General features: G+C 42.1%; 1 protein-coding gene across 1 annotated transcript in view; it reads right to left on the bottom strand.

Moving 5' to 3' along the window:
• LOC116352972 (calcium/calmodulin-dependent protein kinase type II delta 2 chain) overlaps positions 1–17,500 on the bottom strand; it is a gene marked incomplete in the record, with an annotated part of 70,112 nt that overhangs the window by 9,454 nt on the left and 43,158 nt on the right. The window contains 1 exon segment of the mRNA XM_031820613.1: positions 2,266–2,314. Coding sequence (XP_031676473.1) covers positions 2,266–2,314 — 49 coding nt within the window.

Below are 17,500 nucleotides of genomic sequence, written 5' to 3'. Positions count from 1 at the left end.
ACAGAGATGGGGACAGGGACACACAGACAGACAGGGGGACAGAGACAGGGACAGAGACAGGGGGACACAGAAAGGGGGACAGAGACAGGGGAAATGACAGAGGGACAGGAGACAGGTTTCTCCAGAGTGGTTGGGTGGAGGCTCAGGGAGTACAGGTGACATGGCCAGGGTTTCCACCCCATTAGAAGGGGACTTACTCTGGACTGATGAGGAAGTAGAGGGGGACAGAGACTAGGAACAGGAACAGGTTTATCCAGAATGGCTAAAGAGAGGGGACGGGAGGTAGAGGCGGGGATATAGTCATGATCTCTACCCCAACAAAAGGGGACTTACTCTGGCCTGATGAGGAGGGAGTAGAAGGGACACCCAGTACAGAGTGGACAGTGGACAGGTTTCTCCAGAGTGGTTGAGGAGAGACCCAGGAGACAGTGGACAGGTTTCTCCAGAGTGGTTGAGGAGAGACCCAGGAGACAGTGGACAGGGGACAGGTTTCTCCAGAGTGGTTGAGGAGAGACCCAGGAGACAGGGGATAGATTTCTCCAGAGTGGTTGAGGAGAGACCCAGGAGACAGGGGACAGGTTCACCAGAGTGGTTGAGGGGAGACCCAGGAAACAGAGGACAGGAGATAGATTTCTCCATAGTGGTTGAGGAGACACCCTGGAGACAGTGGACAGCACACAGGTTTCTCCAGTGTGGTTGAGGAGAGACAGTGGACAGGTTTCTCCTGAGTGGTTGAGGAGAGACCCAGGAGACAGGGCACAGGTTTCTCCAGAGTGGTTGACGAGAGACAGTGGACAGGGGACAGGTTTCTCCAGAGTGATTGAGGAAAGAACCCAGGAGACAGTGGACAGGTTTCTCCAGAGAGGTTCAGGAGAGGCAGGTGACAGGTTTCTCCAGAGTGGTTGAGGAGAGACCCAGGAGACAGTGGACAGGGGACAGGTTTCTCCAGAGTGGTTGAGGAGAGACCCAGGAGACAGGTTTCTCCAAAGTGGTTGATGGGAGACCCAGGAGACAGTGGATAGGTTTCTCAAGAGTGGTTGAGGAGAGAACCAGGAAACAGGTTTCTCCATAGTGGTTGAGGAGAGACCCAGGAGACAGTGGACAGGTTTCTCCAGAGTGGTTGAGGAGAGACCCAGGAGACAGTGGACAGGTTTCTCCAGAGTGGTTGAGGAGAGACCCAGGAAACAGGTTTCTCCATAGTGGTTGAGGAGAAACCCAGGAGACAGTGGACAGGTTTCTCCAGTGGTTGAGGAGAGACCCAGGAGACAGGTTTTTCCAGAGTGGTTGAGGAGAGACCCAGGAGACAGTGGACAGGTTTCTCCAGAGTGGTTGAGGAGAGACCCAGGAAACAGGTTTCTCCAAAGTGGTTGAGGAGAGACCCAGGAGACAGTGGACAGGGGGACAGGTTTCTCCGCAGTGGTTGAGGGGAGACACAGGAGACAGTGGACAGGGGGACAGGTTTCTCCGGAATGGTTGAGGGGAGACACAGGAGACAGTGGACAGGGGGACTGGTTTCTCCAGAGTAGTTGAGGAGAGACCCAGTGGGACACTGGCTGGGGTACGGGAGGGGCATAGCTAGGGGACTTACTCTGTCCTGAAGAGGAGGGAGTCTGCCTGGGCTCAGAGGACTGAGTGGAACGACCCTTAGAGCTCCACACACTACCCACCAAGTTCCCAAAACAGAGGACTGGCAGAGAGGGCAGGTGTGTGTGTAGGGGGTGGGGTGGGGGGGGGGTTAATGTATAAAATAGTTCCATTCACAGAAAGAAAAGATAACAGGTAAGTGTGTTTAATGATAAATACATCAATACATCATGTATATGGAGTCTCAATCATCAGGAGGAAGAGGAGGAGGAGGAAGAGGAGGAGGAAGAGGAGGAGGAGGTAGAGGAGGAAGAGGAGGAGGAGGAAGAGGAGGAGGAGGAGGAGGAAGAGGAGGAAGAGGAGGAGGAGGAGGAGGAGGAAGAGGAGGAGGAGGAGGAGAAAGAGGAGGAGGAGGAAGAGGAGGAGGAGGAGGAGGAGGAGGAAGAGGAGGAGGAGGAGGAAGAGGAGGAGGAGGAGGAGGAAGAGGAGGAGGTAGCTGAAGGTCAGAGTGAAAAGAGAGGTTTGAAAGACAGATGGAAGGAGAGAGAGGGCGGTAGCCAGACAAAGATAGAGACAGAAGGGGACAGAGACAAAGATAGAGAGAGAAGGGGACAGAGACAAAGATAGAGAGAGACAGAAAGATGAAGAGAGAGAGAGAAGGTGACAGACAAGTGTCTCTACCTTTGACATCCTCGTCCTCGATGGTGGTGTTGGTGCTCTCTATAGACTCCTGGGGGAAAGAACGTATACATTGATCTATAGCCTGGTGTACAGGGAGTATCAGAACGTATAGATTGATCTATAACCTGGTGTACACTGAGTATCAGAACGTATAGATTGATCTATAGCCTGGTGTACACTGAGTATCAGAACGTATAGATTGATCTATAGCCTGGTGTACACCGAGTATCAGAACGTATAGATTGATCTATAGCCTGGTGTACAGGGAGTATCAGAACGTATAGATTGATCTATAGCCTGGTGTACACCGAGTATCAGAACGTATAGATTGATCTATAGCCTGGTGTACACCGAGTATCAGAACGTATAGATTGATCTATAGCCTGGTGTACACCGAGTATCAGAATGTATAGATTGATCTATAGCCTGGTGTACACCGAGTATCAGAACGTAGGGATTGATCTATAGCCTGGTGTACACCGAGTATCAGAACGTATAGATTGATCTATAGCCTCGTGTACACCGAGTATCAGAACGTAGGGATTGATCTATAGCCTGGTGTACACGGAGTATCAGAATGTAGGGATTGATCTATAGCCTGGTGTACACGGAGTATCAGATTTGGGCTACCTGTGTAAACGCAGCCTAATACTTAAATCAGATCGCGTTTTGTCAGCTATCTACCTTTTTAAGAAAGGGGCAATCTGCGATTTCTACATACATTTTTTTTGTAACTTTTAAATGAATGATATACACTGAGTGTACAAAACATTAGGAACACCTTCCTGATATTGAGTTGCACCCCCCTTTTGTCCTCAGAACATCCTCAATTCGTCAGGGCATGGACTGTCGAAAGCATTCCACAGTGATGCTGACCCATGTTGACTCAAATGCACAGTTGTTTCAAAGTTGGCTGGAGATATCCTTTGGGGGGGTGGACCATTCTTGATACACACGGAAAACTGTTGAGTGTGGAAAAACCCAGCAGCGTTGCAGTTCTTGACACACTCAAACCGGTGTGCCTTGGCACCTACTACCATACCCCATTTGTCTTGCCCATTCATCCTCTGAATGGCTCACACACAATCCATGTTTCAATTGTCTTAAGGCTTAAAAATCCTTCTATAACTTGTCTCCTCCCCTTCATCTACATGTCTCCTCCCCTTTCATCTACATGTCTCCTCCCCTTTCATCTACACTGATTGAAGTGGATTTAACAAGTGAAATCAATAAGGGATCATAGCTTTCACCTTGATTCACCGGGTCAGTCTATGTCATGGAAAGAGCATGTTTTATACACTCAGTGTGTAATGGTAGTTTATTAGGATCATTATCTGTTTCTATAGCAGCAGCTACTCTTCCTGGGGTTTATTAGGATCATTATCTGTTTCTATAGCAGCAGCTACTCTTCCTGGGGTTTATTAGGATCATTATCTGTTTCTAAAGCAGCAGGTACTCTTCCTGGGGTTTATTAGGATCATTATCTGTTTCTATAGCAGCAGCTACTCTTCCTGGGGTTTATTAGGATCATTATCTGTTTCTATAACAGCAGCTACTCTTCCTGGGGTTTATTAGGATCATTATCTGTTTCTACAGCAGCAGCTACTCTTCCTGGGGTTTAATATGATCATTATCTGTTTCTATAGCAGCAGCTACTCTTCCTGGGGTTTATTAGGATCATTATCTGTTTCTATAACAGCAGCAACTCTTCCTGGGGTTTATTAGGATCATTATCTGTTTCTATAGCAGCAGCTACTCTTCCTGGGGTTTATTAGGACACCCATTATCTGTTTCTATAGCAGCTACTCTTCCTGGGGTTTATTAGGATCATTATCTGTTTCTATAGCAGCAGCTACTCTTCCTGGGGTTTATTATGATCATTATCTGTTTCTATAGCAGCAGCTACTCTTCCTGGGGTTTATTAGGATCATTATCTGTTTCTATAGCAGCAGCAACTCTTCCTGGGGTTTATTAGGATCATTATCTGTTTCTATAGCAGCAGCTACTCTTCCTGGGGTTTATTAGGATCATTATCTGTTTCTATAGCAGCAGCTACTCTTCCTGGGGTATATTATGATCGTTATCTGTTTCTATAGCAGCAGCTTCTCTTCCTGGGGTTTATTAGGATCATTATCTGTTTCTATAGCAGCAGCTACTCTTCCTGGGGTTTATTATGATCGTTATCTGTTTCTATAGCAGCAGCTTCTCTTCCTGGGGTTTATTAGGATCATTATCTGTTTCTATAGCAGCAGCTACTCTTCCTGGGGTTTATTATGATCATTATCTGTTTCTATAGCAGCAGCTTCTCTTCCTGGGGTTTATTAGGATCATTATCTGTTTCTATAACAGCAGCTACTCTTCCTGGGGTTTATTAGGATCATTATCTGTTTCTATAGCAGCAGCTACTCTTCCTGGGGTTTATTAGGATCATTATCTGTTTCTACAGCAGCAGCTACTCTTCCAGGGGTTTATTAGGATCCCATTATCTGTTTCTATAGCAGCAGCTACTCTTCCTGGGGTTTATTATGATCGTTATCTGTTTCTATAGCAGCAGCTACTCTTCCTGGGGTATATTATGATCGTTATCTGTTTCTATAGCAGCAGCTACTCTTCCTGGGGTTTATTAGGATCATTATATGTTTCTATAGCAGCAGCTACTCTTCCTGGAGTTTATTAGGATCATTATCTGTTTCTATAGCAGCAGCTACTCTTCCTGGGGTTTAATATGATCATTATCTGTTTCTATAGCAGCAGCTACTCTTCCTGGGGTTTATTAGGACACCCATTATCTGTTTCTATAGCAGCTACTCTTCCTGGGGTTTATTAGGATCATTATCTGTTTCTATAGCAGCAGCTACTCTTCCTGGGGTTTATTAGGACACCCATTATCTGTTTCTATAGCAGCAGCTACTCTTCCTGGAGTTTATTAGGATCATTATCTGTTTCTATAGCAGCAGCTACTCTTCCTGGAGATTATTAGGATCATTATCTGTTTCTAAAGCAGCAGCTACTCTTCCTGGGGTTTATTAGGATCATTATCTGTTTCTATAGCAGCAGCTACTCTTCCTGGGGTTTATTAGGATCATTATCTGTTTCTATAGCAGCAGCAACTGTTCCTGAGGTTTATTAGGATCATTATCTGTTTCTATAGTAGCAGCTACTCTTCCTGGGGTTTATTAGGATCCCATTATCTGTTTCTATAGCAGCAGCTACTCTTCCTGGGGTTTATTAGGATCATTATCTGTTTCTACAGCAGCAGCTACTCTTCCTGGGGTTTATTAGGATCATTATCTGTTTCTACAGCAGCAGCTACTCTTCCTGGGGTTTATTAGGATCATTATCTGTTTCTATAGCAGCAGCTACTCTTCCTGGGGTTTATTAGGATCATTATCTGTTTCTATAGCAGCAGCTACTCTTCCTGGGGTTTATTAGGATCATTATCTGTTTCTACAGCAGCAGCTACTCTTCCTGGGGTTTATTAGGATCATTATCTGTTTCTACAGCAGCAGCTACTCTTCCTGGGGTTTATTAGGATCATTATCTGTTTCTATAGCAGCAGCTACTCTTCCTGGGGTTTATTAGGATCATTATCTGTTTCTATAGCAGCAGCTACTCTTCCTGGGGTTTATTAGGATCATTATCTGTTTCTATAGCAGCAGCTACTCTTCCTGGGGTTTAATATGATCATTATCTGTTTCTACAGCAGCAGCTACTCTTCCTGGGGTTTATTAGGATCATTATCTGTTTCTATAGCAGCAGCTACTCTTCCTGGGGTTTATAAGGATCATTATCTGTTTCTATAGCAGCAGCTACTCTTCCTGGGGTTTAATATGATCATTATCTGTTTCTACAGCAGCAGCTACTCTTCCTGGGATTTATTAGGATCATTATCTGTTTCTATAGCAGCAGCTACTCTTCCTGGGGTTTATTAGGATCATTATCTGTTTCTAAAGCAGCAGCTACTCTTCCTGGGGTTTATTAGGATCATTATCTGTTTCTAAAGCAGCAGCTACTCTTCCTGGGGTTTATTAGGATCATTATCTGGTTCTATAGCAGCAGCTACTCTTCCTGGGGTTTATTAGGATCATTATCTGTTTCTAAAGCAGCAGCTACTCTTCCTGGGGTTTATTAGGATCATTATCTGTTTCTATAGCAGCAGCTACTCTTCCTGGGGTTTATTAGGATCATTATCTGTTTCTATAGCAGCAGCTACTCTTCCTGGGGTTTATTAGGATCATTATCTGTTTCTATAGCAGCAGCTACTCTTCCTGGGGTTTATTAGGATCATTATCTGTTTCTACAGCAGCAGCTACTCTTCCTGGGGTTTATTAGGATCATTATCTGTTTCTACAGCAGCAGCTTCTCTTCCTGGGGTTTATTAGGATCATTATCTGTTTCTATAGCAGCAGCTACTCTTCCTGGGGTTTATTAGGATCATTATCTGTTTCTATAGCAGCAGCTACTCTTCCTGGGGTTTATTAGGATCATTATCTGTTTCTATAGCAGCAGCTACTCTTCCTGGGGTTTAATATGATCATTATCTGTTTCTACAGCAGCAGCTACTCTTCCTGGGGTTTATTAGGATCATTATCTGTTTCTATAGCAGCAGCTACTCTTCCTGGGGTTTATTAGGATCATTATCTGTTTCTATAGCAGCAGCTACTCTTCCTGGGGTTTATTAGGATCATTATCTGTTTCTATAGCAGCAGCTACTCTTCCTGGGGTTTAATATGATCATTATCTGTTTCTACAGCAGCAGCTACTCTTCCTGGGGTTTATTAGGATCATTATCTGTTTCTATAGCAGCAGCTACTCTTCCTGGGGTTTATTAGGATCATTATCTGTTTCTATAGCAGCAGCTACTCTTCCTGGGGTTTAATATGATCATTATCTGTTTCTACAGCAGCAGCTACTCTTCCTGGGATTTATTAGGATCATTATCTGTTTCTATAGCAGCAGCTACTCTTCCTGGGGTTTATTAGGATCATTATCTGTTTCTAAAGCAGCAGCTACTCTTCCTGGGGTTTCTTATGATCATTATCTGTTTCTAAAGCAGCAGCTACTCTTCCTGGGGTTTATTAGGATCATTATCTGTTTCTATAGCAGCAACTACTCTTCCTGGGGTTTATTAGGATCATTATCTGTTTCTAAAGCAGCAGCTACTCTTCCTGGGGTTTATTAGGATCATTATCTGTTTCTATAGCAGCAGCTACTCTTCCTGGGGTTTATTAGGATCATTATCTGTTTCTATAGTAGCAGCTACTCTTCCTGGGGTTTATTAGGATCCCATTATCTGTTTCTATAGCAGCAGCTACTCTTCCTGGGGTTTATTAGGATCATTATCTGTTTCTACAGCAGCAGCTACTCTTCCTGGGGTTTATTAGGATCATTATCTGTTTCTACAGCAGCAGCTACTCTTCCTGGGGTTTATTAGGATCATTATCTGTTTCTACAGCAGCAGCTACTCTTCCTGGGGTTTATTAGGATCATTATCTGTTTCTACAGCAGCAGCTACTCTTCCTGGGGTTTATTAGGATCATTATCTGTTTCTACAGCAGCAGCTACTCTTCCTGGGGTTTATTAGGATCATTATCTGTTTCTATAGCAGCAGCTACTCTTCCTGGGGTTTATTAGGATCATTATCTGTTTCTATAGCAGCAGCTACTCTTCCTGGGGTTTATTAGGATCATTATCTGTTTCTACAGCAGCAGCTACTCTTCCTGGGGTTTATTAGGATCATTATCTGTTTCTACAGCAGCAGCTACTCTTCCTGGGGTTTATTAGGATCATTATCTGTTTCTATAGCAGCAGCTACTCTTCCTGGGGTTTATTAGGATCATTATCTGTTTCTATAGCAGCAGCTACTCTTCCTGGGGTTTATTAGGATCATTATCTGTTTCTATAGCAGCAGCTACTCTTCCTGGGGTTTAATATGATCATTATCTGTTTCTACAGCAGCAGCTACTCTTCCTGGGGTTTATTAGGATCATTATCTGTTTCTATAGCAGCAGCTACTCTTCCTGGGGTTTATTAGGATCATTATCTGTTTCTATAGCAGCAGCTACTCTTCCTGGGGTTTAATATGATCATTATCTGTTTCTACAGCAGCAGCTACTCTTCCTGGGATTTATTAGGATCATTATCTGTTTCTATAGCAGCAGCTACTCTTCCTGGGGTTTATTAGGATCATTATCTGTTTCTAAAGCAGCAGCTACTCTTCCTGGGGTTTATTAGGATCATTATCTGTTTCTAAAGCAGCAGCTACTCTTCCTGGGGTTTATTAGGATCATAATCTGTTTCTATAGCAGCAGCTACTCTTCCTGGGGTTTATTAGGATCATTATCTGTTTCTAAAGCAGCAGCTACTCTTCCTGGGGTTTATTAGGATCATTATCTGTTTCTATAGGAGCAGCTACTCTTCCTGGGGTTTATTATGATCACTATCTGTCTCTATAGCAGCAGCTACTCTTCCTGGGGTTTATTAGGATCATTATCTGTTTCTATAGCAGCAGCTACTCTTCCTGGGGTTTATTAGGATCATTATCTGTCTCTATAGCAGCAGCTTCTCTTCCTGGGGTTTATTAGGATCATTATCTGTTTCTATAGCAGCAGCTACTCTTCCTGGGGTTTATTAGGATCATTATCTGTTTCTATAGCAGCAGCTACTCTTCCTGGGGTTTATTAGGATCATTATCTGTTTCTATAGCAGCAGCTACTCTTCCTGGGGTTTATTAGGATCATTATCTGTTTCTACAGCAGCAGCTACTCTTCCTGGGGTTTATTAGGATCATTATCTGTTTCTATAGCAGCAGCTACTCTTCCTGGGGTTTATTAGGATCATTATCTGTTTCTATAGCAGCAGCTTCTCTTCCTGGGGTTTATTAGGATCATTATCTGTTTCTATAGCAGCAGCTTCTCTTCCTGGGGTTTATTAGGATCATTATCTGTTTCTATAGCAGCAGCTACTCTTCCTGGGGTTTAATATGATCATTATCTGTTTCTACAGCAGCAGCTACTCTTCCTGGGATTTATTAGGATCATTATCTGTTTCTATAGCAGCAGCTTCTCTTCCTGGGGTTTATTAGGATCATTATCTGTTTCTATAGCAGCAGCTTCTCTTCCTGGGGTTTATTAGGATCATTATCTGTTTCTATAGCAGCAGCTACTCTTCCTGGGGTTTAATATGATCATTATCTGTTTCTACAGCAGCAGCTACTCTTCCTGGGATTTATTAGGATCATTATCTGTTTCTATAGCAGCAGCTACTCTTCCTGGGGTTTATTAGGATCATTATCTGTTTCTAAAGCAGCAGCTACTCTTCCTGGGGCTTATTATGATCATTATCTGTTTCTATAGCAGCAGCTACTCTTCCTGGGGTTTATTAGGATCATGATCTGTTTCTAAAGCAGCAGCTACTCTTCCTGGGGTTTATTAGGATCATTATCTGTTTCTATAGCAGCAGCTGCTCTTCCTGGGGTTTATTAGGATCATTATCTGTTTCTATAGCAGCAGCTACTCTTCCTGGGGTTTATTAGGATCATTATCTGTTTCTACAGCAGCAGCTACTCTTCCTGGGGTTTATTAGGATCATTATCTGTTTCTATAGCAGCAGCTACTCTTCCTGGGGTTTATTAGGATCATTATCTGTTTCTATAGCAGCAGCTACTCTTCCTGGGGTTTATTAGGATCATTATCTGTTTCTACAGCAGCAGCTACTCTTCCTGGGGTTTATTAGGATCATTATCTGTTTCTACAGCAGCAGCTACTCTTCCTGGGGTTTATTAGGATCATTATCTGTTTCTATAGCAGCAGCTACTCTTCCTGGGGTTTATTAGGATCATTATCTGTTTCTATAGCAGCAGCTACTCTTCCTGGGGTTTATTAGGATCATTATCTGTTTCTATAGCAGCAGCTACTCTTCCTGGGGTTTAATATGATCATTATCTGTTTCTACAGCAGCAGCTACTCTTCCTGGGGTTTATTAGGATCATTATCTGTTTCTATAGCAGCAGCTACTCTTCCTGGGGTTTATTAGGATCATTATCTGTTTCTATAGCAGCAGCTACTCTTCCTGGGGTTTAATATGATCATTATCTGTTTCTACAGCAGCAGCTACTCTTCCTGGGATTTATTAGGATCATTATCTGTTTCTATAGCAGCAGCTACTCTTCCTGGGGTTTATTAGGATCATTATCTGTTTCTAAAGCAGCAGCTACTCTTCCTGGGGTTTATTAGGATCATTATCTGTTTCTAAAGCAGCAGCTACTCTTCCTGGGGTTTATTAGGATCATAATCTGTTTCTATAGCAGCAGCTACTCTTCCTGGGGTTTATTAGGATCATTATCTGTTTCTAAAGCAGCAGCTACTCTTCCTGGGGTTTATTAGGATCATTATCTGTTTCTATAGGAGCAGCTACTCTTCCTGGGGTTTATTATGATCACTATCTGTCTCTATAGCAGCAGCTACTCTTCCTGGGGTTTATTAGGATCATTATCTGTTTCTATAGCAGCAGCTACTCTTCCTGGGGTTTATTAGGATCATTATCTGTCTCTATAGCAGCAGCTTCTCTTCCTGGGGTTTATTAGGATCATTATCTGTTTCTATAGCAGCAGCTACTCTTCCTGGGGTTTATTAGGATCATTATCTGTTTCTATAGCAGCAGCTACTCTTCCTGGGGTTTATTAGGATCATTATCTGTTTCTATAGCAGCAGCTACTCTTCCTGGGGTTTATTAGGATCATTATCTGTTTCTACAGCAGCAGCTACTCTTCCTGGGGTTTATTAGGATCATTATCTGTTTCTATAGCAGCAGCTACTCTTCCTGGGGTTTATTAGGATCATTATCTGTTTCTATAGCAGCAGCTTCTCTTCCTGGGGTTTATTAGGATCATTATCTGTTTCTATAGCAGCAGCTTCTCTTCCTGGGGTTTATTAGGATCATTATCTGTTTCTATAGCAGCAGCTACTCTTCCTGGGGTTTAATATGATCATTATCTGTTTCTACAGCAGCAGCTACTCTTCCTGGGATTTATTAGGATCATTATCTGTTTCTATAGCAGCAGCTTCTCTTCCTGGGGTTTATTAGGATCATTATCTGTTTCTATAGCAGCAGCTTCTCTTCCTGGGGTTTATTAGGATCATTATCTGTTTCTATAGCAGCAGCTACTCTTCCTGGGGTTTAATATGATCATTATCTGTTTCTACAGCAGCAGCTACTCTTCCTGGGATTTATTAGGATCATTATCTGTTTCTATAGCAGCAGCTACTCTTCCTGGGGTTTATTAGGATCATTATCTGTTTCTAAAGCAGCAGCTACTCTTCCTGGGGCTTATTATGATCATTATCTGTTTCTATAGCAGCAGCTACTCTTCCTGGGGTTTATTAGGATCATGATCTGTTTCTAAAGCAGCAGCTACTCTTCCTGGGGTTTATTAGGATCATTATCTGTTTCTATAGCAGCAGCTGCTCTTCCTGGGGTTTATTAGGATCATTATCTGTTTCTATAGCAGCAGCAACTCTTCCTGGGGTTTATTAGGATCATTATCTGTTTCTATAGCAGCAGCTACTCTTCCTGGGGTTTATTAGGATCATTATCTGTTTCTAAAGCAGCAGCTACTCTTCCTGGGGTTTATTAGGATCATTATCTGTTTCTATAGCAGCAGCTACTCTTCCTGGGGTTAATTAGGACACCCATTATCTGTTTCTATAGCAGCAGCTACTCTTCCTGGGGTTTATTAGGATCATTATCTGTTTCTATAGCAGCAGCTACTCTTCCTGGGGTTTAATATGATCATTATCTGTTTCTACAGCAGCAGCTACTCTTCCTGGGATTTATTAGGATCATTATCTGTTTCTATAGCAGCAGCTACTCTTCCTGGGGTTTATTAGGATCATTATCTGTTTCTAAAGCAGCAGCTACTCTTCCTGGGGTTTATTAGGATCATAATCTGTTTCTATAGCAGCAGCTACTCTTCCTGGGGTTTATTAGGATCATTATCTGTTTCTAAAGCAGCAGCTACTCTTCCTGGGGTTTATTAGGATCATTATCTGTTTCTATAGGAGCAGCTACTCTTCCTGGGGTTTATTATGATCACTATCTGTCTCTATAGCAGCAGCTACTCTTCCTGGGGTTTATTAGGATCATTATCTGTTTCTATAGCAGCAGCTACTCTTCCTGGGGTTTATTAGGATCATTATCTGTCTCTATAGCAGCAGCTTCTCTTCCTGGGGTTTATTAGGATCATTATCTGTTTCTATAGCAGCAGCTACTCTTCCTGGGGTTTATTAGGATCATTATCTGTTTCTATAGCAGCAGCTACTCTTCCTGGGGTTTATTAGGATCATTATCTGTTTCTATAGCAGCAGCTACTCTTCCTGGGATTTATTAGGATCATTATCTGTTTCTATAGCAGCAGCTACTCTTCCTGGGGTTTATTAGGATCATTATCTGTTTCTAAAGCAGCAGCTACTCTTCCTGGGGTTTATTAGGATCATAATCTGTTTCTATAGCAGCAGCTACTCTTCCTGGGGTTTATTAGGATCATTATCTGTTTCTAAAGCAGCAGCTACTCTTCCTGGGGTTTATTAGGATCATTATCTGTTTCTATAGGAGCAGCTACTCTTCCTGGGGTTTATTATGATCACTATCTGTCTCTATAGCAGCAGCTACTCTTCCTGGGGTTTATTAGGATCATTATCTGTTTCTATAGCAGCAGCTACTCTTCCTGGGGTTTATTAGGATCATTATCTGTCTCTATAGCAGCAGCTTCTCTTCCTGGGGTTTATTAGGATCATTATCTGTTTCTATAGCAGCAGCTACTCTTCCTGGGGTTTATTAGGATCATTATCTGTTTCTATAGCAGCAGCTACTCTTCCTGGGGTTTATTAGGATCATTATCTGTTTCTATAGCAGCAGCTACTCTTCCTGGGGTTTATTAGGATCATTATCTGTTTCTACAGCAGCAGCTACTCTTCCTGGGGTTTATTAGGATCATTATCTGTTTCTATAGCAGCAGCTACTCTTCCTGGGGTTTATTAGGATCATTATCTGTTTCTATAGCAGCAGCTTCTCTTCCTGGGGTTTATTAGGATCATTATCTGTTTCTATAGCAGCAGCTTCTCTTCCTGGGGTTTATTAGGATCATTATCTGTTTCTATAGCAGCAGCTACTCTTCCTGGGGTTTAATATGATCATTATCTGTTTCTACAGCAGCAGCTACTCTTCCTGGGATTTATTAGGATCATTATCTGTTTCTATAGCAGCAGCTTCTCTTCCTGGGGTTTATTAGGATCATTATCTGTTTCTATAGCAGCAGCTTCTCTTCCTGGGGTTTATTAGGATCATTATCTGTTTCTATAGCAGCAGCTACTCTTCCTGGGGTTTAATATGATCATTATCTGTTTCTACAGCAGCAGCTACTCTTCCTGGGATTTATTAGGATCATTATCTGTTTCTATAGCAGCAGCTACTCTTCCTGGGGTTTATTAGGATCATTATCTGTTTCTAAAGCAGCAGCTACTCTTCCTGGGGCTTATTATGATCATTATCTGTTTCTATAGCAGCAGCTACTCTTCCTGGGGTTTATTAGGATCATGATCTGTTTCTAAAGCAGCAGCTACTCTTCCTGGGGTTTATTAGGATCATTATCTGTTTCTATAGCAGCAGCTGCTCTTCCTGGGGTTTATTAGGATCATTATCTGTTTCTATAGCAGCAGCAACTCTTCCTGGGGTTTATTAGGATCATTATCTGTTTCTATAGCAGCAGCTACTCTTCCTGGGGTTTATTAGGATCATTATCTGTTTCTAAAGCAGCAGCTACTCTTCCTGGGGTTTATTAGGATCATTATCTGTTTCTATAGCAGCAGCTACTCTTCCTGGGGTTAATTAGGACACCCATTATCTGTTTCTATAGCAGCAGCTACTCTTCCTGGAGTTTATTAGGATCATTATCTGTTTCTATAGCAGCAGCTACTCTTCCTGGAGATTATTAGGATCATTATCTGTTTCTAAAGCAGCAGCTACTCTTCCTGGGGTTTATTAGGATCATTATCTGTTTCTATAGCAGCAGCTACTCTTCCTGGGGTTTATTAGGATCATTATCTGTTTCTATAGCAGCAGCAACTGTTCCTGAGGTTTATTAGGATCATTATCTGTTTCTATAGTAGCAGCTACTCTTCCTGGGGTTTATTAGGATCTCATTATCTGTTTCTATAGCAGCAGCTACTCTTCCTGGGGTTTATTAGGATCATTATCTGTTTCTATAGCAGCAGCTACTCTTCCTGGGGTTTATTAGGATCATTATCTGTTTCTAAAGCAGCAGCTACTCTTCCTGGGGCTTATTATGATCATTATCTGTTTCTATAGCAGCAGCTACTCTTCCTGGGGTTTATTAGGATCATGATCTGTTTCTAAAGCAGCAGCTACTCTTCCTGGGGTTTATTAGGATCATTATCTGTTTCTATAGCAGCAGCTGCTCTTCCTGGGGTTTATTAGGATCATTATCTATTTCTATAGCAGCAGCAACTCTTCCTGGGGTTTATTAGGATCATTATCTGTTTCTATAGCAGCAGCTACTCTTCCTGGGGTTTATTAGGATCATTATCTGTTTCTAAAGCAGCAGCTACTCTTCCTGGGGTTTATTAGGATCATTATCTGTTTCTATAGCAGCAGCTACTCTTCCTGGGGTTTATTAGGACACCCATTATCTGTTTCTATAGCAGCAGCTACTCTTCCTGGAGTTTATTAGGATCATTATCTGTTTCTATAGCAGCAGCTACTCTTCCTGGAGATTATTAGGATCATTATCTGTTTCTAAAGCAGCAGCTACTCTTCCTGGGGTTTATTAGGATCATTATCTGTTTCTATAGCAGCAGCTACTCTTCCTGGGGTTTATTAGGATCATTATCTGTTTCTATAGCAGCAGCAACTGTTCCTGAGGTTTATTAGGATCATTATCTGTTTCTATAGTAGCAGCTACTCTTCCTGGGGTTTATTAGGATCTCATTATCTGTTTCTATAGCAGCAGCTACTCTTCCTGGGGTTTATTAGGATCATTATCTGTTTCTATAGCAGCAGCTACTCTTCCTGGGGTTTATTAGGATCATTATCTGTTTCTACAGCAGCAGCTACTCTTCCTGGGGTTTATTAGGATCATTATCTGTTTCTACAGCAGCAGCTACTCTTCCTGGGGTTTATTAGGATCATGATCTGTTTCTATAGCAGCAGCTACTCTTCCTGGGGTTTATTAGGATCATTATCTGTTTCTACAGCAGCAGCTACTCTTCCTGGGGTTTATTAGGATCATTATCTGTTTCTACAGCAGCAGCTACTCTTCCTGGGGTTTATTAGGATCATTATCTGTTTCTATAGCAGCAGCTACTCTTCCTGGGGTTTATTAGGATCATTATCTGTTTCTATAGCAGCAGCTACTCTTCCTGGGGTTTATTAGGATCATTATCTGTTTCTATAGCAGCAGCTACTCTTCCTGGGGTTTAATATGATCATTATCTGTTTCTACAGCAGCAGCTACTCTTCCTGGGGTTTATTAGGATCATTATCTGTTTCTATAGCAGCAGCTACTCTTCCTGGGGTTTATTAGGATCATTATCTGTTTCTATAGCAGCAGCTGCTCTTCCTGGGGTTTATTAGGATCATTATCTGTTTCTATAGCAGCAGCAACTCTTCCTGGGGTTTATTAGGATCATTATCTGTTTCTATAGCAGCAGCTACTCTTCCTGGGGTTTATTAGGATCATTATCTATTTCTATAGCAGCAGCTACTCTTCCTGGGGTTTATTAGGACACCCATTATCTGTTTCTATAGCAGCTACTCTTCCTGGGGTTTATTAGGATCATTATCTGTTTCTATAGCAGCAGCTACTCTTCCTGGGGTTTATTAGGACACCCATTATCTGTTTCTATAGCAGCAGCTACTCTTCCTGGAGTTTATTAGGATCATTATCTGTTTCTATAGCAGCAGCTACTCTTCCTGGAGATTATTAGGATCATTATCTGTTTCTAAAGCAGCAGCTACTCTTCCTGGGGTTTATTAGGATCATTATCTGTTTCTATAGCAGCAGCTACTCTTCCTGGGGTTTATTAGGATCATTATCTGTTTCTATAGCAGCAGCAACTGTTCCTGAGGTTTATTAGGATCATTATCTGTTTCTATAGTAGCAGCTACTCTTCCTGGGGTTTATTAGGATCTCATTATCTGTTTCTATAGCAGCAGCTACTCTTCCTGGGGTTTATTAGGATCATTATCTGTTTCTATAGCAGCAGCTACTCTTCCTGGGGTTTATTAGGATCATTATCTGTTTCTATAGCAGCAGCAACTGTTCCTGAGGTTTATTAGGATCATTATCTGTTTCTATAGTAGCAGCTACTCTTCCTGGGGTTTATTAGGATCTCATTATCTGTTTCTATAGCAGCAGCTACTCTTCCTGGGGTTTATTAGGATCATTATCTGTTTCTATAGCAGCAGCTACTCTTCCTGGGGTTTATTAGGATCATTATCTGTTTCTACAGCAGCAGCTACTCTTCCTGGGGTTTATTAGGATCATTATCTGTTTCTACAGCAGCAGCTACTCTTCCTGGGGTTTATTAGGATCATGATCTGTTTCTATAGCAGCAGCTACTCTTCCTGGGGTTTATTAGGATCATTATCTGTTTCTACAGCAGCAGCTACTCTTCCTGGGGTTTATTAGGATCATTATCTGTTTCTACAGCAGCAGCTACTCTTCCTGGGGTTTATTAGGATCATTATCTGTTTCTATAGCAGCAGCTACTCTTCCTGGGGTTTATTAGGATCATTATCTGTTTCTATAGCAGCAGCTACTCTTCCTGGGGTTTATTAGGATCATTATCTGTTTCTATAGCAGCAGCTACTCTTCCTGGGGTTTAATATGATCATTATCTGTTTCTACAGCAGCAGCTACTCTTCCTGGGGTTTATTAGGATCATTATCTGTTTCTATAGCAGCAGCTACTCTTCCTGGGGTTTATTAGGATCATTATCTGTTTCTATAGCAGCAGCTGCTCTTCCTGGGGTTTATTAGGGTCATTATCTGTTTCTATAGCAGCAGCAACTCTTCCTGGGGTTTATTAGGATCATTATCTGTTTCTATAGCAGCAGCTACTCTTCCTGGGGTTTATTATGATCATTATCTGTTTCTAAAGCAGCAGCTACTCTTCCTGGGGTTTATTAGGATCATTATCTGTTTCTATAGCAGCAGCTAC

Source organism: Oncorhynchus kisutch, unplaced genomic scaffold, assembly GCF_002021735.2.
Source record: "Oncorhynchus kisutch isolate 150728-3 unplaced genomic scaffold, Okis_V2 scaffold3549, whole genome shotgun sequence".
Lineage (NCBI taxonomy): Eukaryota > Metazoa > Chordata > Actinopteri > Salmoniformes > Salmonidae > Oncorhynchus > Oncorhynchus kisutch.
The sequence above is the reverse complement of the archived record's forward strand: the minus strand, read 5'-3'. Positions and strand labels throughout refer to the sequence as shown.